The sequence below is a fragment of the Leucoraja erinacea genome, chromosome 10 (genome assembly GCF_028641065.1).
Source record: "Leucoraja erinacea ecotype New England chromosome 10, Leri_hhj_1, whole genome shotgun sequence".
NCBI classification, from domain to species: domain Eukaryota; kingdom Metazoa; phylum Chordata; class Chondrichthyes; order Rajiformes; family Rajidae; genus Leucoraja; species Leucoraja erinaceus.
Genome location: NC_073386.1, coordinates 32,131,642 through 32,157,055, shown reverse-complemented (window position 1 = coordinate 32,157,055; position 25,414 = coordinate 32,131,642). Strand labels below are relative to the sequence as shown.

General features: G+C 43.1%; 1 protein-coding gene across 1 annotated transcript; it reads right to left on the bottom strand.

Annotated features, from left to right (window-relative positions):
- Nucleotides 1-143: 143 nt before the first annotated feature.
- Nucleotides 144-18,429, bottom strand: cpt2 (carnitine palmitoyltransferase 2). The gene is made up of 5 exons (XM_055641881.1): nucleotides 18,095-18,429; nucleotides 15,573-15,653; nucleotides 11,423-11,529; nucleotides 8,978-10,282; nucleotides 144-2,918 (listed from the first exon to the last, which is right to left on the bottom strand). Exons 1-5 carry the CDS (start codon nucleotides 18,295-18,297, stop codon nucleotides 2,587-2,589), a joined length of 2,028 nt encoding a protein of 675 aa, XP_055497856.1. The 5' UTR covers nucleotides 18,298-18,429; the 3' UTR covers nucleotides 144-2,586.
- Between the last annotated feature and the right edge of the window lie 6,985 nt (nucleotides 18,430-25,414).

Below are 25,414 nucleotides of genomic sequence, written 5' to 3'. Positions count from 1 at the left end.
AATTCACCAAAGAAAACTTTCGTATCTCTGAATGTGGTCTCTAACAAAACTTCTAGGATTTACAATATTGTGAGCCTCAAATAATTAAGTGACTTGCAGTTACCATCATAACAAAATAATTATTTAAATACCATACATACCAATGGGAATATTAAATTAATTTATTTTTAGTTTCATTTTAAAACAGCAACTATTAAAATATCTCTTTATATTTTGACTATATGCATTCATCTCTGCCAATAACACGCTGAACTTTGATAAGCGCTTGGCTAATGTCTTATTGATTCAAATACAAAATAATCACAATATTAAGCACCTGGAAATAGCATAATTCAGAGTAACAATTAAATTTTAGTGAATATAAAAAGTATGAATTGTTTTCCTGACACTAAGATATTAATTACCCCGTATGTATTTGAAAATCAGGATTAGTCTTAGTGCAATCAACATCATGAAATAATGAAGCGCATAAAAATAGTAGGCATTTTGGCTGTGCACTTATCAAACTGGCAAAGGAAATAAACACAAGTGAATAGGTTGTTTTTCCTCTAGAGGCTTTCAGTGAATTATTCTGGGGATCAGTAACCCTCCAGCAGTCCTGGAAGAATTGGATGATTTTAAGATTACTAGGAAGTAGAGTCAACCTCAACAAATCTGGTCCAGTAATCCTATACATCTGATGCATTTTAGCTAGTAATTGTTAAAATAGTGTATTTTAAAAATGTGTTTTTGTTCGCCAATATGTACTAATTAAAATTGAAATAATGCTTCTAATTATGCAAACAATATAATTGGTAGATGAGCAAAAACAAAGTGCCAGAGTAACTCAACAGGTCAGGCAGAATCTTTGGAGAACATGGATAGGCGATGTTTTGGGTCAGGAGTCTTGATTAGTTCTGGGGTTATTGGGGAAAAGGCAGGAGAATAAGGTTAGATCAGCCATGATTGAATGGTGGAGTAGACTTGATGGGCCGAATGACCTGATTCTACTATCACTTATGACCTCATGAGGAGTCTTCCGAAATGTCGCCTTCCCCGTTCACCAGAGACGCTTGCTGAGTTGCACATTGTTTTGCTCAAGATTCTAGTATCTGCAGTTCCTTGTCCTAATTGGAAGAGTGTAAAATAAACACTGTCCCAAATAAAACTGGACCATCTCTTAACTATTCTTTATAAATGTTTTAAGAGATATATGTAGAATTATGAGTAAACTTCATAAAATAAAGTGAAACTGAAAAGGAAGTGCTACATCCCAAAATTAAATAGAAATTGTGACCTTAAAAGTTTTAATTACATTATTGGCTATGTTTAGAAAAGGTTAGTCATAATTTTTACCATATGTGTATCATACGATTCCATCACTGAGTTCATATGGCCAATGGGTATATAGGAATAAATGAATATATTGATCAAGTGTTAAAAATCATCCCCAACAAATTAATAAAGCAAAATAAAAAATTAAATATGACTAATAACGCACCTTGGTATTCCTCTTTAGCTAATCAAGAATTAAACCTGGATTTAAATACAGTATAATAGATTAAAGTATTAATTAGTGGGTGAATATTTTCAGCTATGTGATGATAAAAATAACGACAACCACATATTTATAAAGGAGACATCTCTGGTTAAGGAGGCAGGCACAAGTGAACAGGAGGCACATTAAGCCTAATCAAAATATGTTAAGATAGACACAAAATGCTGGAGTAACTCAGCGGGTCAAGCAGCATCTCTGGAGCAAAGGAATAAGTGATGTTTCGTGTTGAGACATCTTCAGACTGAAAGTCAAGGGATAGGGAAACTAGAGGTATGAAAAGTTTCAGTCCAAATCAGACGGCACTGAAGACCCATGAAAGGCGGAGTCCACAATAGTGCATTGTTGCCTGTGGAAGAGGTGATACAAAGGGATATATGGATGCAAACAGTGGAAGTAGCAGGATGACTCGGGTGGAGGATGGCAGAGAGAAGGAATGCAAGGGTTACTTGAAATTAGAGAAATCAATTTCATATCGCTGGGTTGTACACTGCCCAAGCGAAATGCAAGGTGCTCTTCCTCCAATTTGCATGTGGGCTCACTCTTGACAGTGGAGATTATGTAGTCAAGATTAGTAATGTTAATACAAAGGAATAAAGATCAAGTCATTTCTAGCATTGTATGTTAATTTCAAGTACATCCAAGTCAGAGGTAGTACTGTTGAATAAAAAAGGTCCTCAATTATATACCTCAACAGCTACAGAAGAGCATATTGATATTTTATTCCAATAATCTGGCTCCGTAATTAAGAATGTCAAGTTTGTTTTTGAGTAGTTGGCTCAGGCTCTATAAACATTTCACAGTGACGCTTGCTGAGTTGCACATTGGTATCAGCAGACGTTTACACCTGTAATTTATCTGGTCTGCTTCCATCTGGATTAAAAGGATAGATTGTCTCACCCCATTAACATTCAAAAACTGCAATCAGGTATGTTTGTTTTATCCATTGTAATGCAATGATTAAGTGATAACATTAATAGTACAACATTTTAAGACCATCAAATTTAGTAACTGCAGGATAATATCAACTTGCTTCCTTCAATTCCTGAAACTCAACCACTGATTGATTGTCCATCCAATACATCAAAAATATCATCCAGACTTTTATAGATACACTTTATGAATTCCTTAACATCTCGAGCAGGATAGCTGGAGATATTGTAACCTATCCAGTCATCATGAACACCATATCCAACACCAAAACCATCAGGAACAACAGGTGCAAAGCCTCCTGACTGAACAGCAGGACTGGTTAGGGTACTGGTAGAAAGAATGTTGTGGTTAATTTGAATATACGATGGATCTTGGAAAAGTTCTGGTGGGGGCATTCCTTTTGATTTTGTCATGTGATACAAGGCAAATAAATGGCGGTCAAATCCCTGAGCTGTGGAAAACAAAATAAATCAACTTTAGTGACCGATGCCTTAAGGATACTGGAAAATTAATTACATTTATTATATTTGATGCTGGATATAATGTAAACACTTATCAAAAGCATCTCTGGATGACGCAAGTCTGAAATAACAAAGCTGAAAATACTCAGCTAGTCGGGCAGCTTCAAAGGAGAAAAAAAGCAGTGTTAACGTATCAGGCTAATGTTTCATGCAAACTTTCTCTTAATTGCTGAATTTTTCCAGCATTTGCTTTATTTAGCATTTTAAGTTTAAACATGTTGTTATTGTGCAAGATATTAGTTAGGCTTTATTTAATATATGTAGTCTAGTTGTAGTCCCTTACATGGTGAGTGATGCTGTAGTTTTAGAGCACAAGAACTATTATCAGTCTGAAGCACCATGGCCCGTGGTCACACATTTGTCTTGCAGACCCAAAGAATAGAGAGCAGATTTCCAACAGTGTAACAAACACCCATTCACTCTAAACCTTCAGGAAGCTGTGACATATGTCTACAAGATACCCATGCCACTGAATAGCTACGATTGCTTTTGCTAATATCCAAGGAGGGTATCTTAAATACAAGGACCACGATGGTCATGCTTTGCTTTTTAAGGATTAATATCACTTATTCAAGACAATCTTTGCAGCTGCTGATTGGACGAGTATTTCTCATAGGGACCAAATTAATATTCTACCATTTAGTTGTAATTTGATCACATGGTCCAAGTTATAAATTTAATTAGCATAACAGCAGACATCTGAGCTGCTCTGAGCCAAGTAAGAACAAATCCCCTACCTTTCTGCTCTTAAACACTATCCTATGTTCTCTGATTAGGAAAAATAACAATTGAAACATAGAAAAATATGTGCAGGAGTAGACCATTCGGCCCTTCGAGCAAGCACCGTCATTCAATATGATCATGGCTGATCATCTAAAATCAATACCCCGTTCCAGCTTTTTCCCCAGATCCCTTGATTCCTTTAGCGCTAAGAGCTAAATCTAACTATCAATTGAAAATATCCAGTGAATTGGCCTCCACTGCCTTCTGTGGCAGAGAATTCCACATTCACAACTCTCTGGGTGAAGATGTTTTTTCCTCATCTCAGTCCTAAATGGCCTACCCCTAATTCTTAAACTGTGGCCCCTGGTTCTGGACTCCCCCAACATCGGGAACAATTTTCCTGCATCTGGCATGTCCGATCTAAGAATTGTATATGTTTCTATAAGATCTGGATTGTTTCCAGTTCCTCATCCTAATGAGGGCAGGAACAGGGAGATAGGGGATCTGAATGTGGCTGGTGGAGCTGGTGCAGGGAGCAAGGATTTAGCTTTATAGACCACTGGGGTCTCTTCTGGGGTAGGGGTGACCTGTACAAATAGGACGGGTTACACCTTAACTGGAGGGAACCAACGTTCTGGCAGGCAGGTTTGCTAGGGCTACATGTGTGGGTTTAAAATAAATAGTGGGGGGGAGGGATTGACAAATTGGAGTATAAAGATAGATTTAAAGGGAAAGTGAGTACAGGAAAAGTTACAAAAGACTCCTGAATTAATGGGAAGGAAAGTTCGAAAAGGGATAAGAGAGTAAGGTTAGGGCTAATAGTGAGAAGAGAGGTGAATACCGAAGTTAAAGTATTGTATACGAATGCGTGAAGTATACAAAATGAAGTGGATGAACTTGACGCTCAGTTAGAAATTGGCAAGTATGATGTGCGAATTACAGAGACACGACTACAAGAGGACCAGGGCTGGAAACTAAATATTCAAGGGTCCTATCGAAAAGACAGACAGTGGACAGAGGGGGTGGGGTAGCTCTGTTGGTGAGGAATGAAATTCAGCCCCTTGCGAGGGGTGACGTAGAATCAGGAGATGTAGAGTCAGTATGGATTGAACTGAGGAATTGTAAGGGTAAGTAGACCCTAATGGGAGCTATCTACAAGCCCCCTAACAGTAGCCTGGATATAGGGTGTGTTGAATCAAGAGTTAAAATTGGCATGTTGCAAAGGTAATGCTGCGGTTGTTATGGGAGATTTCAACATGCAGGTAGACCAGGAAAATCAGGTTGGAACTGGACCCCAAGAAAGGGAGTTGGTGGAGTGTCTCCATGATGGATTCTTCGAGTAGCTTGTACTGGAGCCTACCAGGGAGAAGGCTTTTCTGGATTTAGTGTTGTGCAATGAACCGGATTTGATAAGGGAACTCGAGGTAAAGGAGCCAGTAGGAGGTAGTGATCATATTATGATGTTTTAATCTACAATTTGAGAGGGAGAAGGGTAAATCGGAGGTGTCGGTATTACAGTTGAACAAAGGTGACGATGGAGCCATGAGGGAGGAGTTGACCAAAGTTGACTGGAAAGATACCCTAACAGGGATGACAGTGGAACAACAATGGCAGGTATTTCTGGGAATAATACATAAGGTGCAGGATCGGTTCATTCCAAAGAGGAAGAAAGATTCCAACGAGAGTAAGGGGCGACCGTGGCTGACAAGGGAAGTCAGGGAGAGTATAGAAGTAAAAGAGAAGAAATGTAACATAGCAAAGATGAGCGGGAAGCCAGAGGATTGGGTAACTTTTAAAGAACTACAGAAGATAACTAAAAAGGCAATACGGGGAGAAAAGGTTAGGTAAGAAGGTAAGCTAGCCAAAAATATAAAGGAGGATAGCAAAAGCTTTAGGTATGTGAAGAGGAAAAAACTAGTTAAGGCAAAAGTTGGACCCTTGAAGACTGAAAAGGATGAATTTATTATGGGGAACAAGGAAATGGCAGATGAGTTGAGCAGGTACTTTGGATCCGTCTTCACTGAGGACACAAACAATCTTCCTGATGTACTAGTGGCCAGAGGATCTGGGATGGCGGAGGAACTGAAGGAGATTCACATTAGACAGGAAATGGTGTTGGGTAGACTGATGGGACTGAAGGCTGATAAATCCCCAGGGCCTGATGGTCTGCATCCCAGGATACTCAAGGAAATGGCTCTAGAAATCGTGGATGCATTGGTGATAATTTTCCAATGTTCTAAAGATTCAGGATCAGTTCCTGTGGATTGGAGGGTAGCTAATGTTGTCCCACTCTTTAAGAAGGGCGCAGAGAGAAACCAAGGAATTATAGACCAGTTTGCCTGACATCGGTGGTGGGGAAGATGCTGGAGTCAATAATAAAAGATGAAATAGTGGCACATTGGCGTGGCAGTAGCAGGATCGGTCCGAGTCAGCATGGATTTAGGAAAGGGAAATCATGCTTGACTAATCTTCTGGAATTTTTTGAGGATGTAATCAGGATAATGGTCATGGGAGAGCCAATGGATGTTGTGTACCTGGACTTTCTGAAAGCATTTGATAAGGTACCACGTAGGAAATTAGTGGGCAAAATTAGAGCATATGGTATTGGGGGTAGGGTGCTGACACGGATAGAAAATTGGTTGGCAGACAGGAAACAAAGGGTAGGAATTAACGGGTCCCTTTCAGAATGGCAGGCAGTGACTAGTGGCGTACCCCAAGGCTCGGTGCTGGGACCGCAGCTATTTACAATATATATTAATGATTTGGATGAAGGGATTAAAAGTAACATTAGCAAATTTGCAGATGACACAAAGCTCGGTGGCAGTGTGAACTGTGAGGAGGATGCAGGGTGACTTGGACAAGTTGGGTGAGTGGGCAGATGCATGGAAGATGCAGTTTAATGTGGATAAATGTGAGGTTATCCACTTTGGTGGCAAAAACAGGAAGGCAGATTATTATCTAAATTGTGTCAAGTTGGGAAAAGGGGAAGTACAATGGGACCCAATGGGGGGGTCTTTGTTCATCAGTCACTGACAGTAAGCATGCAGGTACAGCAGGCAGTGAAGAAACCTACTGGCATGTTGGCCTTCATAACAAGAGGAGTTGAGTATAGGAACAAAGAGGTCCTCCTGGTTGTACAGGGCCCTAGTGAGACCACACCTGGAGTATTGTGTGCAGTTTTGGCCTCCAAACTTGAAGAAGGACATTCTTGCTATTGACGGAGTGCAGTGTAGGTCCACGAGGATAATTCCTGGGATGGCGGGACTGTCATATATTGATAAGTTGGAGCGGCTGGGCTTGTATACTCTGGAATCTAGAAGGATGAGAGGGTATCTTATTGAAACATGTTTCCAATGTTGGATGATTCCAGAACCAGGGGCCATAGTTTAAGGATAAGGGGTAAGCCATTTAGAACGGAGATGAGGAATAACTTTTTCACACACAGTTGTGAGTGTGTGGAATTCTCTGCCTCAGAGGGCAGTGGAGACTGGTTCTGTAGATGCTTTCAAGAGGGAGTTAGATAGAGCTCAGGTATAGCGGGATATGGAGAGAAGGAACGGGGTACTGATTGGGGATGATCAGCCATGATCACAATGAATGGCGGTGCTGGCTCGAGGGGCCGAATGGCCTACTCCTGCACCTATTGTTTTTACCCATTCATCCTTCTAAATTCCAGTGAATACAAGCCCAGTCGGCCCATTCTTTCATCATATGTCATTCCCGCTATCCCGATAATTAACCTGGAGAGCCTATGCTGCACTCCCACAATATTAATAATGTCCTTCCTTAAATTAGACCAAAATTGCACAAAATACTCCAGGTGCGGTCTCACCAGGGTCCTGTACAACTGCAGTAGGACCTACTTGCTCCTAAACTCAAATCCTCTCGCAATGAAGGCCATTAGTTTTCTTCACTGCCTGCTGAACTTGCATGCTTACTTTCAGTGACTGATGTACAAGCACACCCAGGTCTCGTTGCACCACTCCTTTTCCTAATCTGACACCATTCAGATAATAATCTGCCATCCTGTTCTTGCCCCCAAAGTGGATAACGTCGCATTTATCCACATTATACTGCATCTGCCCAGTCACCCAAGTCACCCTGCAGCCTCATAGCATCCTCATCGCAGCTCACACTGCCACCCAGCTTTGTGTCATCCGCAAACTTGGAGATGCCACATCTAAATTGTTTAATTCATTAATATATATATATTCCCTCGTCTAAATCGTTAATAAATATTGTTAATAATTGGGATCCCAGCACTGAGCCTTGCGGCACCCCACTAGTCACTGCCTGCCATTCTGAAAAGGACCCGTTAATACCTAATCTTTGCTTCCTGTCTGCAACCAGTTCTTTATCCATGTCAATACCCTACCCCCAATAACATGTGCTCTAATTTTGCACACTAATCTCTTGTGTGGGACCTAGTCAAAGGCTTTTTGAAAGTCCAGATACACCACGTCCACTGGCTCTTCCTTGTCCTTTCTACTTGTTACATCCTTAAAAAATTCCAGAAGATTAGTCAAGCATGATTTTCCCTTCATAAATCCACGCTGACTTTGTCCGATCCAGTCACTGCTTTCCAAATGTGCTGCTCTAACATCCTTAACAATCGACTCGAGCATCTTCCCCATTACCGATGTATGGCTAACTGGTCCATAATTCCGTTTTCTCTCTCTCCCTCCTTTCTTAAAAAGTGGGCTTACATTCGTTACCCTCCAGTCCACAGGAACTGATCCAGAGTCGAGTGAACATTGGAAAATGATCACCAATGCACCCACGATTTCTAGGGCCACCACCTTGATTACTCTGGGATGGAGACCATCAGGCCCTGTGGATTTATCTGCCAAAAGTCCCAACAATTTACCTAACTATTTCCTGACTAATGTGGATTCCCTTCAGTTCCTCCCTTCCACTAGATCCTCGGTTCCCTAGTATTTCTGGGAGATTGTTTGTGTCTTCCTTAGTGAAGACAGAACCAAAGCACTTGTTTAACTGTTCTTGTTTCAAAGTATCAAGGTATCAAAATTGAGTAACGAAAAAAAGCATAATGGGCTCAACACCCTGCTCTGCAGCAGCAAGTTTCAATGGAAAGTGCATAACCAGACATTAGGTGACGGATTGAATTTGGATGTAATGTTGGCAACTAAAGTCTGCCAAGCTGCTGAAAGGTTTATAAACCCAATATCTTTCAACATCTTTTGGAGGAAGAATAGAAAAAAGAAAATTAAACTAAATCCATTTAAGCAAGCAAACCTGCACTTACCCATCACAGCCTCTTTGGTCAGCTGCAAGTGATACTTGGAGCACTCGCCTATCATTGCCTTCAGGTCCGAGATGCTATGTTTTGAAGGTTCCTTCACAAATGCCTCACAGCACTTTTGGGTGTAAATGGTGGCAGGGCGGATGGTTTCTGTACGCCCATGTTTAAATGCTGCAGTACTGCAAGACTCGTAAGTGGGTACAGTTTTATTGTACTGCCTCAGAAACGCCATCTGAATAGTGAGTTGTGCCACTGCATCTGGACTGAGGTTATTTTTTTTTAGGAGCACTTTCCCACCTTTTTTAAACTCAGTTGCTTCCATAGTCAAGGAGCTCACTGAAGTGTTGAATTTCTCTTTAGCATTCAAAATTCCCTCTTTCAGAACATCATCAAGTTTGAACTCGAGCTTCTGCACATTGTGAGAGGAGTCGACTGCTGCAGGCTGTGTTGTAGGCAAAACTGCTGGCCTATTAATCGTGTCTTTGAAAACCTCATTCAGCAAACGCAGGACAGCCACACCATCCCCCCACGAGTGCTCAAAGTTCACGCCCGCACAGCCATCTTTGGTAAATATGAAACTGAATGACTTGTCATACCAGCGGTTAAAGCCATTTCCATGAAGCAAGTTATGGGAGAGCTCGACATGATCCTTGATGGTGATATCATCAAGGCAAATGCAGAAGACAGCACAATCTATTTTGTTCAGCACCTCTGCGTTCCCAGCCTCCAACAACCTCTGTCTTAGCGAGGACCAAGTATCCCGATTCTCACTTGTCAAGTATCCAAGAGGAAATTCAGGAGGGGGACTGGAGTCAGACAAAATATACTTGAAATGTGCCAGGATTTCTGCAGGCTTTGTGATCCTTCCATCTTGACCAATAACGTCAAATATATAGAAATGCCCGTTTCTCATCACCAGCAAGTGCTTGCCACTGTCATTTGTAAAAAGCTCATCTTGAACAGGTCTGGGAATACGAGTGGAGTTGAAGAGTCTGTCGTACTGAGACATATCAAGTGGATAGGCATTAACCATGTAAGCGCCATACCATGAAATAGAAGCAGGAACAAAGCGAATGATGTTCTTAAAAACAGCTGTATCACTTTTAGCAGGATTAAGGTGGAATATTTCAGGTTCTAGTATGCCTGCTCGAAAAGTCTTCATGAAACGTACTGCAGACACAGTCATGTTGGCTGCTCTAATCAGCTGATTGTTGTGTGCAGGATTTGGATCAGGATTAAAAGATATAAAGGGATTGAAATTCAGGACAACTGATTCACGAGCACTTAGGTACATATCAAACCATGGTCCTAAAAATAATGAGAAAAAGCATTTTTAAAAGCTCTTAATATATTAAACATTAAAACATGATGTGTCCCACAATTAACTTTTTAGTTGCTTATCCAGTTTGTTTTATGGCATCTTTTTCATTTATCTTGATTTATTCACATAATATGATACAGACGTTTCTGTTCTCAAGCACTTCACACAGACACCATTCTCGACATTTGAGGTTAGCAAGTGTTGGCAAAAGATTCAATTGGCCAACATCAAAGTTGAATTTGTTCCTAGTCTCACTCAGACAAGCCCTTACCACCTGGGAACACTAACTAATCAAGGTGAAGTTTGCCAATCTTTCCTCTATCCTAATCCAGGGCTTCCAAGGCCAATTAACACTTACACCAAGTCAGAAGTCAACTAACACCATCAAGTCCGAAACTTGAATTTGGAACTTAAGCCAATGACTCAGTCATTTTTATTAGAATTATTTATGTCTCAGCTAGCGATGCTGCAATTCATGTAATGAATTTTGTAACAGGGAACATTATGGGAATGATTTTTAAAAAACCAATGAATAAATTGGGACAGTGGTGCAGCGGAAGAGTTGCTGTGTAACACCGCAAGAGACCTCAGTACGATCCTGACTACGGGTGCTGTCTGTACGTTCTCCATTCCAAGACGTACAGGTTTATGGGTTAATTGGCTTCTATGTATTGTCCACAGCGGGTAAGAAACTACATATACTAAGAAAGACATGACTTCAGAATTAAGGGACAGAAGTTTAGGGGTAATATGAGGGGGAACTTCTTTACTCAGAGAGTGGTAGCGGTGTGGAATGAGCTTCCAGTGGAAGTGGTGGAGGCAGGTTCATTGGTATCATTTAAAAATAAATTGGATAGGCATATGGATGAGAAGGGAATGGAGGGTTATGGTATGAGTGCAGGCAGGTGGGACTAAGGGGAAAAAAAAATTGTTCGGCATGGACTTGTAGGGCCGAGATGGCCTGTTTCCGTGCTGTAATTGTTATATGGCTATATGGTTAACTAGTGTACGGGTGATCTGCGCCGACAAGTTGGACCTGTTTTCACATTGTTTCTCTAAACTAAAACAGTTTTTAAAAAATCGTTAGTTTTGCTCTCATATCAGATCAAGAAGTTTGAGGACCTCACCTGAAATGTAACTGGTATGTTTGTTTTTTTTGTCTTGAGCCACAAGTTCTTCATGCAATTGTTTACCAATTCCCTGTTCAAAATCATGAGCCAACTGTTCAGTTCTCCTATAATAAACCAAAAACAAAATGTGGGCAGATACGTACATAATCAGTCAAAGCTAGAAGCCAGAGCGCTTTGGATGGAAATAAAATGTTTGATCTATTAAATGCCAAGTCTGAAATTCAAAACATAGACTAGCTCAAGCTGGAACTCATTTCATCAGCCTTAATGAGCCTTTCATAGACTTTTCGCATCACAGGTCTCTGAATGATCTGTTAAAAACTAGACTGACCGAGTCAATTGAAAACATTAGCTATTGAAAGAGATTATGCTTCAAGTGTCAGTTGTGACTTTATTTTTAAAGCACGTTAAAATGAATAAGTTAATGTATTAATATAACATACAACTTTCCTAAATTGATGTTTGCTTCATCTGAAGATTATGAGGTTCAAGGTGCTAGAAACACTCTGGAGGTTCGTCGATAGCTATTTTTCCTGCACGTCTGGGCAGTGAACCAGTAGGCTAGTCTTCCATCGGTCACTCAGTGTCAAGCCATGTTCATTCATAGAATCATACAGCACAGAAATTGCTATTCAGCCCAACTCGCCCTTGCCGACCAAGATGCCCTATCTACACTAGTCCCACCTGCCTGTGTTTGGCCCATATCCCTCTAAACCTTCCTTTCCATGTACCTGTCCAAACAACCTGTAAATGTTATAATACCTGCCTTAACCACCTCCCCGGCAACATATTCCATATACCCACCACCCTCTGTGTGGAAAAAGTTGATCACTCAAGCATCCCAATGGCTGCCTATTGAAATCTCCCGCTACTGCTCAGACTCTGAAAAACACTGAATCAACCAATTCAACGATTGTCGTTTCAAATCTCCCGATGCTGCACCAACGCTAAAATAAACAGAATCGACCAATCCAACTGCTGCCTTTTGAATTCTCATGCTACTGCTCCGACATGTCACTGACATTATGTCTTCACAAAATGTCTGTAGAAAAGCAAGGTCCTTGTGATATCTCATTAACATCTTGCTAACAAGTAATACAGCAAATAGGTTGCAAAATTTTCAATTTTAAACTTTAATAATAATCTTTTGTGAAAAATGTTGTTATAAAAGGCAACCATCGTCTTGATAAAAGATACAGATAGAAATTAATGGTTTATGCTAAAATTACTGACACCATTCCTTAGAGGCTGACAATAGTTTTGTACAATGAGAACCTGAGCTCAGCACACCGGGATGTTCCAGTCCATTCCCAGTTTTATGATCCCAGCTCTTCAGCATCATGTGAAAGAAAAGGGAATCTCTGCCAGTGCTCACATGCTATGATCTCTATCCACTGATCTCCACTGGAAGAAAATGTATGGATTGGTTATGTTTAGACTCGGGTTGGAATTTGAACCACCCAACAAAACATTCAATATCCAAGTTCACTAGTAAATGAAAGGAGAAATTTAAATTTGTACTGCTCACAAGATCATAGAAATGTTTTAATGGTGATGCTTAAGGGAAATCTGTTGGTCATGGAGAATTTTCTCTTGGTCAAACAGTGGCATTTGCATAATTCCTTCTGCACATAATAAAATATTTGAAACAAATAGATAAAGTATAAGAAGTTAGGTGGGAAAGTGGCTAAAGTGTTCTGGATGAGCTTTTTGGGACCAGCAATTACTGCTCTATTAGCTTTAAGATAGTTATGATAAAAACAGGGCAGGCCCGCAAGTTAAAATTCTTAATTGGGGCAAGCCCAACTTTGATGGTATTAAGACAGGAACTTGCGCGTTGATTAGAGCAGGTTATTTGTAGGAAAAAGAGTGTCTAGAAAGTGTGATGATTTTAAAAGTGTGTTGACAAGAGTTCAGGGCATGCATGTTCTTGTTAAGAGTGAAGGGTAAGGCAGGTTGGCGTAAGGAAGCTTGGGTGACGGGAAAAATTGGGACTCTTCAAAATAAAGAGGCATGGGACAGGTATAGGACACTGGTATCAAATGTATCCCTGGAAGAGTTTCGGGAACTGAAGAACACAGTAAAGAAGGAAATTAGGGAAAAAAGGGGACAGTAGATCTGGCACCTAATATTAAGGATAATCCATGGATTTTACAAGTACATTAAGAAAAGAGGGTAAGTAGAGAGAACAGGGTCCCTCAGGAATCAAAGCAGTCATCTCTGTGTGGAGCCACCAGAGATGGTCAGGGTCATCAATGAGTATTTCTCGGTTTTTACCATGTAGGTAGACATGAGGACTGGTGAACTTGGGGCAGTCAATCAAAGCATCTTAAGGGCAGTCAGTATTATGGTTGAAGAGGTGCTGAACGCCAAAGGCCTGGTTCAAGTGTTTACTGTGAAGGTCGAAGAGAAGCAGCAGCCAGAAGCAGCGAGAGCGAGTATTGGCTGGAAGTAGGCAAGTCAAAGGGAAAGAAGATTTAAAAAGAGCACCAAAGGCTCAGGTTCAAGTAATTTACAAATTACTTGCCCAAAAGTAGTTGATTAGGTAACAGATAAAGAAGTACAGCTGTAGCGAAGTGGCCTTTTTGGGTGCAGTCTTGTTGAGGTGAAGTGCCTTGGTGAGTAAAGTGTGAGTCTTTGGCTCAAGAGTCTTGGTGAGTAAAGTGTGTCTTTGGCTCAAAAGTCTTTGGCGAGGAGGCTACAGTTGATTCAAAATTTGTGATTTTTTTGTTCACTGAAGAAATGGAAAGCAAGTTGGTACAGCGCGTTTCCTGCAGGATGTAGGAAGTTAGGGACACGGCTGGTGCTTCTGGAAACTACAGAAATTGTGTCCAGGTGCAGCTCCTGAATAAACTTGTTGGGGAACTGGAGCAGCAGTTGGATGACCTCAGGGCCATCTGGGAAAACAAGTGTTTCCTGGACAAGACGTACAGTAAGGTTGTCACACCATGGATACAGGAAGAGCGAAGATGGGGACTGGGAGAGAGAGAAGTAAACGTGGAGTGCAGGAGACCCCAGTGGCTGTACCTACTGAAAACAGGTACACCCTCTTGGGAGATTGAGTGGTAGCCAGGCCTGTGATTCCAACCCTGGTGCCGAGGCTCAACAGGGAAGAGTTTTGTTAGGCAGAGGCATAGTGGTGGGACACTCCATTGTCAGAGGTACGGATAGGAAATTCTGCAGCAACAGGCAATACTCCAGGATGGTGTCAGGGTCCAGGACGTCTCGGACGACTGCACGGCATCCTCAAGAGTGAGGGGGAGCAGCCAAAGGTTGTTATGTATGTTGGCACAAATTATATAGGTCGGAAGAGGAAGAAGGTTCTGCAACAAAAATTTACAGAATTGGGTAGAAGACTGAAAAGCAGGACTTGCAGGGTAGTGATCTCAGGATTGCTTTTAATACCTCATGCGAGTGAAGGTAACAATAGGAAGATAGGGGAAATGAATGTGTGGCTGAGGAGTTGGTGCAGGGAACAGGGATTCAGATTTCTGGATAATTGGGATATCTTCCGGGGCAGGAATGACCTGTATAAAAGGGATGGGTTGCACCTAAACTAGAGGGGGACCAATATCCTAGCGGGAAGGTTTGCTAATGCTACACGGGAGGGTTTAAACTAGATTGGCAACTAGGGGGGTGGGATCTCGTGCAGGACAGAGGCACGAGAGAGGCTAGAAGTGAGGATCAAGAAAGGGATGATTACCTTGTTGGGGATGTACTACAGACCTCCAAATAGTCAACGGGAATTAGAAGATCAAATATAAAATTTCCCCTTTTTCCCCTGATAAATACATAGGGGAAAAAGGGTAACTAGAGAGAATGGGACCTCTCAGGAATCAAAGCTGTCACCTCTGTGTGGAGCCACAGGAGATGTGCAAGGTCCTAAATTAGTATTTCTCCTCTGTATTTACCGAGGAGTAGGACGGAGGAAATTGGAGCAGTGAGAGTGGAAAGATTTAATCTGAGTGGCAACTTTTTCCTACAGGGTATGGAATGAGCTGCCGTAAGATTTAGAATGAGCTGCCGTAAGAAAGATTTAGAGAGATATGGGCCAAATGCAGGTTGGTGGGATTAGTGTAGATAGGGCACCTTGGTCGGCATGGGCAAACTCGGCCAAAGGGCCATGCTGTATAACTCTCTGACTTACCTGTACTGGTCATTATCTAAAAGTGGTCTCTGTGCATTCAAGAAACGACAGACTGTATCTTGCAGCTTTGGAATTGGTAACCTTTGGGATATAAAAGATAAATTATGAAATAATTCACTGGCAAAGGCTAAACCTAAGGTAATTAGTTAACAGAATTAAATTTTATTTACATCTGCAATTTTCATTTATATACATTTTTTTTAAAAACTTATTAACACCAGGTACAGCCTGAAGGTCCAGTCTGTTTATATTTATAATACGTTGTTGTTTAGAATCACAGCCAGAAGTTGATGCACTGACTAGTAGGGGGATGAGGAAGCAGGGAGGGGGGAGGGCGGAGGAGGAGCCAAAGATGAAGGTTTGTAATACAGGAGACAGCAATTGGATGGACAAGGACCAAAATCGGGATGAATAGACAGCACAGATTTGTGCTTGGCACATAATATTACAAATATATTAGAGCTTTTTTGAAGAGGTATCCAAAAGGATTGATGAGGGCAGGGCAGTGGACACTGTCTATATGGACTTTAGTAATGCCTTTGATAAGGTCTTTGGTGATAGGCTTGTCTGTACGGTTAGATCACATAGGATTCAGGGAGAACTAGCTAATTGGGTACATAATTGGTTTGATGGCAGGATGATAAAAGGGTAATGGTGCTTTGGACTGGAGGCCCACGACTAATGATGTTTCACAATGATTGGTGGTGGACCCCTTGTAGGTTGTTATTCATATAAACAATTTGAATGAGAACGTGCCAGGCACAGTTGGCAAGTTTGCGAATTATACTAAAATTGATGGTATTATAGACAGTGAAGGTTATTAAATAAAAAGGGGGCTAAGCAATCGCAAATGACACTCAATTCAGATAAGTGAAAGGTCGCATTTTGGGAAAACAAACCAGGGTAGTTCACAGCAGCATAGTACATACTAAGTGACTTATGGACTGGTATAGCAAATTAAAAAAACTTAAAGGAACAGCAAGGGGTCAAGTTTACGTCTATGAAATACACTCAAATGAGTAACCAACATTATAAATATGTTTTTTCTGTTAACCTTTTGGGAGACCATTCCCACATTTCCATGAACTCTATGATAGTCTGAGCAATCCTTATTCTGAACCAGTTCCTCCATTTCTAGACGCCTCAACCTGGGAAAATAACCCTCCTACAATGAGCTCGATTAGTTCCATGTGGATTTTGATAGTTTCAAAGAGATCAGTCTTTATTCTTCTAAACACCACTGAATGCAGGGCTTGATTACTCAGTCTCTCCCCACACAGAAAGTTGCCGTCCAGCAACCAGCCTGGTGAATCTTCATTGCCATGTCAAGTATATCCTAGTCCTAGGCAAGGACACAAATATAATTATACCAGGACATCTTTACTCCTGTACACAAAACGGCCATCACTAGATTACAAATGCTCAAAGTGAACACTCATACATAGACCAAGATTCTATAGGATCTTTGCTAGTAACATTATTAAATTCAGGAGTCTAATGTATGTGCACACACTCAATCTTACAATCATCAGAACCAGCTCTCCTCATTCTTTGTAATTATTATTTTTATCAGTCTGATGTGCTCTTGACACCATTCAGTATAATATTGGGGGGGGGGGGTGATTGCCATGTGGAATGATTTTGATTTATTTAATGACTATCTTGTGTACATCTGTAAAAACATAACCTATTCACTATCTGGGGATGGCCTAGGTACTCATAATAAAGACCTCATCAGCATTTCATTTCCCTTCCTAATTGCTTGCCAAACCTGCAATTTGACTTTAAATGACATATATATCTGTCAATATTTTTTAATATGCCACCTTTAAAAAAAGCTGCTTTGATGCTTTCTTCATTGAAGTGCATTGACTTCACTTTTTACTCATTAACTAGTTGTCACGCTGTTATCCACTCAACTACCTTGTCTGAAGTCCAATTGAAACTTCTTTGCAGTCTCATATTACTTTTTGCAATAACAGCACAATTGGAAATAAAACATTTGAACCGGTCAGCCATTGTGGGCCGGAGACCCCAATTCCCTAGTTGTGGCCTGCCAACTGGACATTTTTTGTCCCTATAAACCACTAATTTTGCTGTAACCAACTTACAGCAGCAGGAATGGTGATATTCACCTAGCCGGGCAACTATATTTTAGGTAAAAGTTTAGAATCGGGAGCTTCAGAATACGTGATATTTGCAACTGCGGTAACTCAGTGAAAACACATCTTTCACTAATCGGGTTTCGCGCCTGCCAATATGTCAACACACTGGTCAGCAAAGATCCTATAGCAGATATAGGGTCTTTGCTGGTCAGCAGTAAAACTAGCCAGAAACTTCCATAACCGCAAAGCATTGAAAATGCAGCCGGCTGTTGTAACAAAATCACGTTTTAAGGATATGTGTGCAGAGATAATTTTGCAATGGCGTTTTAACAATGAACCTCTGGTATTTTACATGATTCCCTATCACACAATAGCTCGGAGAGTTGCACACAGACCCGGGAAGAAAGTGACACTGACCGCGGGAGACTCTTTTGGAAGTGGTTGGTGGGCACGATGCTCTGATGCAGGTAGTCGGTGTCGGGGCTGGAGCTGCTCGCCCGCTGCAGCGTCCATCCGCCGACCGGAGCCCGGGCAATGCACCGCTCGCCTGGAGACGCCGCCCAGCACAGCGCCTTCAGCTTCAGCTTGCGGACAGCCGGAGAAAGCCGCAAGGCAGCCATCGCATCCGAAACCCGTGAATAATCCAAGGAAACTTTGTGTAAAGAGAAGCGCCACCACAGGCGCCTGGATATTTCCGGCACGGCCCGGTGCACCGCGGGCAATGGCGATGGGCGGGAGCAGAGGCGTCGCGCGCCGGCGGCGCCAACGTGAGCCGCTCAAACGTGAGATTTCACCAAAGGGGAGGTAGATCCCCCCTCACGTGAGAGGGAGGAGTTTGGAGGGAGAGGGAGGGGAGGGGTGACCGTGAAGGCACAGCGGGCAAAACAAAAGATAGAAAGTGGGGGGGAGAGGGGGGGGGGGCATTGAGCACAAGAGGCAAGAAGTCTCCATCAAAGATCTTATAGCAGAGCTCTATAATCTTTGGTCTCCATGGTGCAACCTCTATGGCTCTTTGGATTCGAGTAGGAAGGAACCGCAGATGCTGGTTTAAACCGAAGATACACACAAAATGTCTCATTTGAAGTGGAGAGGATTAATGGGAGAGTCTAGAACGAGAGGTCAGCCTCAGAATTAAAGGATGTTCTTTTAGGAAGGAGATGAGGAGAAATGGCTTCAGTCATCAGGGTGGTGAATCTGCAGAATTCTTTGCCACAGAAGGCTGTGGAGGCCAAGTCAGTGGATGTTTCTAAGGCAGAGATAGATAGAGGTGTCAGGGGTTATTGGGAGAAGGCCGGAGAATGGGGTTAGGAGGGAGAGATAGATCAACCACGATTGAATGGCGGGGGAGACTTGATTGGCCGAATGACTTAATTCTACTCCTATTCCTTATGACCTTAAGAAAATGCTGGAGTGATGCAGCGGGACAGGCAGCATCTCTGAAGAGAAGGAATGGGTGCCATTTCGGGTCGAGACCCTTTTTCAGCCTGAAAGTCAGGAGAAAGGGCAATGAGAGATAGAGACGATGATGTAGAGAGATATAGAACAAATGAATGAAAGATATGCAAAAAGTAATGACGATGAAGGAAACAGGCCATTGTTAGCTGTTTGCTAGGTGAGAACGAAAAGCTGGCGTGACTTGGGTGGGGGAGGAATGGAGAGAGAGGGAATGCAGGGAAGTTAGAGAAATCAAGAATCTTATCTCTGGGTTGTAAGCTGCCCAAGTGAAATATGAGATGCTGAAAGTATAGGGGGGGGGGTTGCACGTAAGGTCACTGGGTCATAGGGCTTGATGCATGGAGCCGCTCAATCCATCTGGAGGACATCCGTAACTTCCGGTATATGTTATTAATGCAAGAAACGCGTACTTTCCTACCTGTTAAAAACTGCCAAAATGTTGAATTTTTGCGCTGAAAAAAATTGTGGAAGTCGGGGTAAGTGTGAGAGACATGTACCCAACTTCAGAATTCCAAAAGTGAAGCGAAATGAAGGTAAAGAGAAGCGAGAGCTGAAGGGACAACAACAGCTAAAGTGCTTGGTAAACATTGGCCGTGCAGATATCGGAATTGAAAATATTGGGAATTATCGCGTTTGCTCACTGCATTTCATCAACAGTAAGGCATTATTTGTGTTTTTTCTTGATTCCTTTGGTATCTAAAAAGTCTCAGAAGTGATAAATCTGGCTGTAAATTTTTCTTCAGATGCGTTTTCATTTTGTATGTAAAAACCCACTTGAGAACCATGGGCGATTTAAAAAAAATTACAGCCAGATTTATCACTTCTGAAACTTTTTAGATGCCAAAGGAATCAAGAAAAAACACAAATAATGCCTTAGTTGATGAAATGCAGTGAGCAAACGGCCAATGTTCGCTTAGCACTCTGGCTGTTGTCCCTTCAGCTCTCACTTCTATCTACCGTCATTTCTCCTCACTTTTGGAATTCTGAAGTAGGCTAATGTCTCACACGCTTATCCCGATTTCCATAATTATTTACAGTGCAAAAATTGACAATTTCAGCGGGTTTTAACGGACCCGCTACCCTGGAAACAATGGTAAGTGCTTACCTGCAGTTAAAAAACATAGAAACATAGAAAGTAGGTGCGAGAGGAGACCACCAGGTCCATCGAGCCCGCACCGCCATTCGCTCATGGCTGAACACTAAACAGACACACTTACCCACAAACAGTAGACACAAGACACAGAACACAAGACACTACCCTCCCCTTTATACCGCTATCACCCCTCTCCACCCCAAGAACCTCGTGATCTCCTGGGGGAGGCAAAAAAACGGATAAAAACCCAGGTCCAATTCGGGAAAAAAATCCGGGAAATTCCTCTCCGACCCCAATCTAGGCGATCGACACTTGTCCAGGAGATCACTCAGGTCTTACTATACTAACCATACCTAGGTCCATATCCCTGCCCTCTCATCGCGTGTACTCCATTTGGAGTAGCGTAGCAACAGTACAGGCCATGGGTCGTCACCCGACTGCCGTGAAACCTCCCTATTGCTTGCCTTTCTGGTTGCCCCATTACAGACAGAATGTGGAGGCTTTGGAAGGGTGCAGGGGAGTTTTACCAGAATAAGCGAGTTTGGTATTCTGAAAACGCAAGGAATCATGGGATTTATCAAAGGTCCTAATAAAAATCGAACGAAGCGCTGTAGATTCAGTGAGTATAGCTTTTTCAAGTTTAACCATATAACCATATAACTATATGACAATTACAGCACGGAAACAGGCCATCTCGGCCCTACAAGTCCGTGCCGAACACCTTTTTTCCCTTAGTCCCACCTGCCTGCACTCATACCATAACCCTCCATTCCCTTCTCATCCATATGCCTATCCAATTTATTTTTAAATGATACCAATGAACCTGCCGACACCACTTCCACTGGAAGCTCATTCCACACCGCTACCACTCTCTGAGTAAAGAAGTTGCCCCTCATGTTACCCCTAAACTTCTGTCCCTTAATTCTGGTCATGTCCTCTTGTTTGAATCTTCCCTATTCTCAAAGGGAAAAGCTTGTCAACATCAACTCTGTCTATCCCTCTCATCATTTTAAAGACCTCTATCAAGTCCCCCCTTAACCTTCTGCGCTCCAGAAAATAAAGACCTAACTTATTCAACCTATCTCTGTAACTTAGTTGTTGAAACCCAGGCAACATTCTAGTAAATCTCCTCTGTACTCTCTCTATTTTGTTGACATCCTTCCTATAATTGGGCGACCAAAATTGTACACCATACTCCAGATTTGGTCTCACCAATGCCTTGTACAATTTTAACATTACATCCCAGCTTCTATACTCAATGCTCTGATTTATAAAGGCTAGCATACCAAAAGCTTTCTTTACCACCCTATCTATATGAGATTCCACCTTCAAGGAACTATGCACGGTTATTCCCAAATCCCTCTGTTCAACTGTATTCTTCAATTCCCTACCATTTACCATGTACGTCCTATTTTGATTTGTCCTGCCAAGGTGTAGCACCTCACATTTATCAGCATTAAACTCCATCTGCCATCTTTCAGCCCATTTTTCCAAATGGCCTAAATCACTCTATAGACTTTGGAAATCCTCTTCATTATCCACAACACCCCCTATCTTGGTATCATCTGCATACTTGGTCTGTATTTGTCAGGGTTCAGATAGAGGGGGCAGATACAAGTAGGAGACGGGGGAGACTGGGGGGGGGGGGGGGGGGGGGGGAGAGAGACCGCCAGCCACGGGAGGTAGGGGGGGGGGAGACTGGATTGGCTCTCGGTAGCTACATGCAGGACAGTGCCTCGTCCCCAGACAGGATCAAACCCATGTCCCAGGCGTCGCAAGAGCTGTCGAGCTGCCACTGGACCTTCCCTGGTCATCCCCCCTCCCCCCCCAATCGAGTGTCCCATTCGCAGCCGGAGGCGTCCAAACAGACGGGACACCGGCCCCCAGGCCCACCGCCAACACGGAGAAGCGCCAACCCCAGTTCACCTCCGCAAATCCTGCCGGGCCAACTGACAGCCCGGACAACACCTGCGGCCCCAGGCCCACATCCAGCATGGAGAACCAACAGGCCCACAGCCAGCAGCAACTCCAGCCCAACCCCGCTCCAACTCCAGAGGAACCCGCTCACCGATGGGCCACTATGGTGACGTGCCAGTTCGCCCACGGCCTGGCCGAGCTGCGCTCCCTCAGCCACCAGCCCATGTACAAGACGTACGTTGCACACCATCAGCTTCTGCCCCTACGGTACCCGCTGCCACTTCACCCACAATCCCGAGGAGGAGCGAGGGCCCCGGCCTCACCTGTGCCAGAGTGCCAGCCTGGGCTCGGCCTCCTCCGGCCCGGCGCTTGACTGGGGCCTGGAGTCGGAGCTGTCCCGGACTCTGGGCTTGGGGCTGGACAAGGGAGGGGAGGAAGTTGCTGCTGCCGCCAGCACCACCGTCACCAGCAGCACCAGCAGCTCCAGCGAGCGCCCGGCCTGCCCATGGCTGGCAGGAGCCCGTCCGCAGACTCTCTCCGACCAGTACGACTCCAGCAGCAGCAGCTCCGAGTCGCCCGTCTTCGAAAAGGGCCGGCGACTGCCCATCTTCAGCAGGATCTCGGTGTCGGACTGAAGGGAGGGAGGTGGAGTTCGAGGGCTGCCGGCCAACCCGGCGGGACAGGTAGAGCCGAGCTGAAGCCAGCGGCTGCAAGTCCGGGGCCACCCCGACCTGATAAAAGTATATTCAATTATGAGAGGCATAGATAAGGTAGACAATTGGAACCTTTTTCCCAGGATGGAAAGATCAAATACTAGAGGACATCATTTTAAGGTGTGGGGGCTAAGTTTAAAAGAAATGTGCAGGGCAAGTTTGTTTACACGGATGGTGATGAGTGTGAGGAAAGTGCTGCCTGGCACAGAGGTTGACGCAGATACAACGCTGGGATGTAAGAGACTTTTGGATAGGTGTATTGAAATGCAAGGAATGGAGGGATATGGATTAAGTGCAGGCATATAAGATTTGGTCTTGGCATCATGTTGAGCACAGACATTGTGGGCCAGAGGTCCGGTTCTGCTGTACTGTTCAGTCAACGTTCTATCTCTAGGCATAACTAAGTAGGCCATGAACAGATTCAGGAAGTAGCCTTCAAGGGTTCATTTATCACAAATATCTGTCTGTATTCCACTGTTATCTTCCCAGAGAAATGAAGCCCACAATGGAGCCTACTATGCCAATATTTTAAATTGGATGAAAGGTCAGAAGTGGGGAATTGCAGACCCATTTATCATTGACAAAACAGAAGGTGTGCTTGAGAGGGAAGAATTATTAACAAACTCCAAACAAGGAAAATAATGTTATCACCATCCTGGTTGAATTTTTATTTTTTTTATACATTAAAAACACAGGAGTAGGCCATGTGGTCTTTTTGGCAAGCTCTGCCATTCAGTTCTATAATGGGTGATATATATATATATATATATATCCATTGACGTGGTGCCTATTGTCTTCAATGGTTGAGAACTCCATTGGTTCACACCTGAGTGGGAAAAAAAGTATCTTCATTTCAATCCTCAAGGATGTATTTGGGAAGTTTAGTCTGTTTTCATTGGAAGAGAAAAGTCTGAGGGGGATTTGGTAGAAGTGTATAAATTGATGAGAGGTCAGGACAGAATAGTTAGTGGGAGGCTGGTCCTAATGGTGGAAGGTTTGAGATCAATAGACAATGTGTGCAGGAGTAGGCCATTCGGCCCTTTGAGCCAGCACCGCCATTCAATGTGATCATGGCTGATGATACCCAATCAGTACCCCGTTCCTACCTTTTCCCCATATCCTCTGACTCCGCTATCTTTAAGAGCCCTAGCCAGCTCTCTCTTGAAAGCATCCAGAGAACCTGCCTCCACTGGCCTCTGAGGTAGAGAATTCCACACACTCACAACTCTCTGTGAGGAAAAAGTGTTTCCTCGTCTCCGTTCTAAATGGCTTACCCCTTATTCTTAAACTGTGGCCCCTGGTTCTGGACTCCCCCAACATCGGGAACATGTTTCCTGCCTCCAGCGTGTCCAAACCCTTAACAATCTTATATGTTTCGATAAGATACCCTCTCATCCTTCTAAACTCCAGAGTGTACAAGCCCAGCTGCTTCATTCTCTCAGCATATGACAGTCCCGCCATCCCGGGAATTAACCTTGTAAACCTATGCTGCACTCTCTCAGTAGGAAGAATGTCCTTCCTCAAATTAAGGGACCAAAACTGCACACAATACTCCAGGTGTGGTCTCACTAGGGCCCTGTACAACTGCAGAAGGGCCTCTTTGCTCCCATACTCGACTCCTCTTGTTATAAAGGCCAACATGCCATTTGCTTTCTTCACTGCCTGCTGTACCTGCATGCTTACTTTCATAGACTGATGAACAAGGACTCCCAGATCACAGATATAAAATATAGGGGAAGAGATTTGACAGTGACATGAGGAAAAGCCTTTTTAACATTATGTGAGGTTGGAATCTGGAATGCATCACCTGCAGTTTTGAAGGGGAGCGATTCCACTGTGGCCTTCAAGAGGGGTTTAGCTTAGTTTACTTATAGTCTATTATTGTCACATAGAAACACAGAAATTAGGTGCAAGATTAGGCCATTCGGCCCTTCGAGCCTGCACCGCCATTCAATATGATCATGGCTGATCATCCAACTCGGTATCCTGTACCTGCCTTCTCTCCATACCCTCTGATCCCTTTAGCCACAAGGGCCACATCTAACTCCCTCTTAAATATAGCCAATGAACTGGCCTCAACTACCCTCTGTGGCAGAGAGTTCCAGAGATTCACCACTGTGTGAAAAAAGTTTTTCTCATCTCGGTTTTAAAGGATTTCCCCCTTATCCTTAAGCTGTGACCCCTTGTCCTGGACTTCCCCAACATCGGGAACAATCTTCCTGCATCTAGCCTGTCCAACCCCTTAAGAATTTTGTAAGTTTCTATAAGATCCCCTCTCAATCTCCTAAATTCTTGAGAGTATAAACAAAGTCTATCCAGTCTTTCTTCATAAGACAGTCCTGACATCCCAGGAATCAGTCTGGTGACCCTTCTCTGCAGTATATGGCAATAATGTCCTTCCTCAGATTTGGAGAACAAAACTGTACACAATACTCCAGGTGTGGTCTCACCAAGACCCTGTACAACTGCAGTAGAACCTCCCTGCTCCTATACTCAAATCCTTTTGCTATGAAAGCTAACATACCATTCGCTTTCTTCACTGCCTGCTGCACCTGCATG

Bases quoted from the DNA above. Each gene is read 5' to 3' on its own strand.
- cpt2 (XM_055641881.1), bottom strand. From the start codon at position 18,297: ATGGCTGCCTTGCGGCTTTCTCCGGCTGTCCGCAAGCTGAAGCTGAAG. The intron at 10,283-11,422 runs GTGAGGTCCTCA...CATTATTTTTAG, and splicing joins ACATACCAGTTACATTTCAG to GACCATGGTTTGATATGTAC. The intron at 2,919-8,977 runs GTAAGTGCAGGT...TGTTTTCCACAG, and splicing joins GACCAAAGAGGCTGTGATGG to CTCAGGGATTTGACCGCCAT.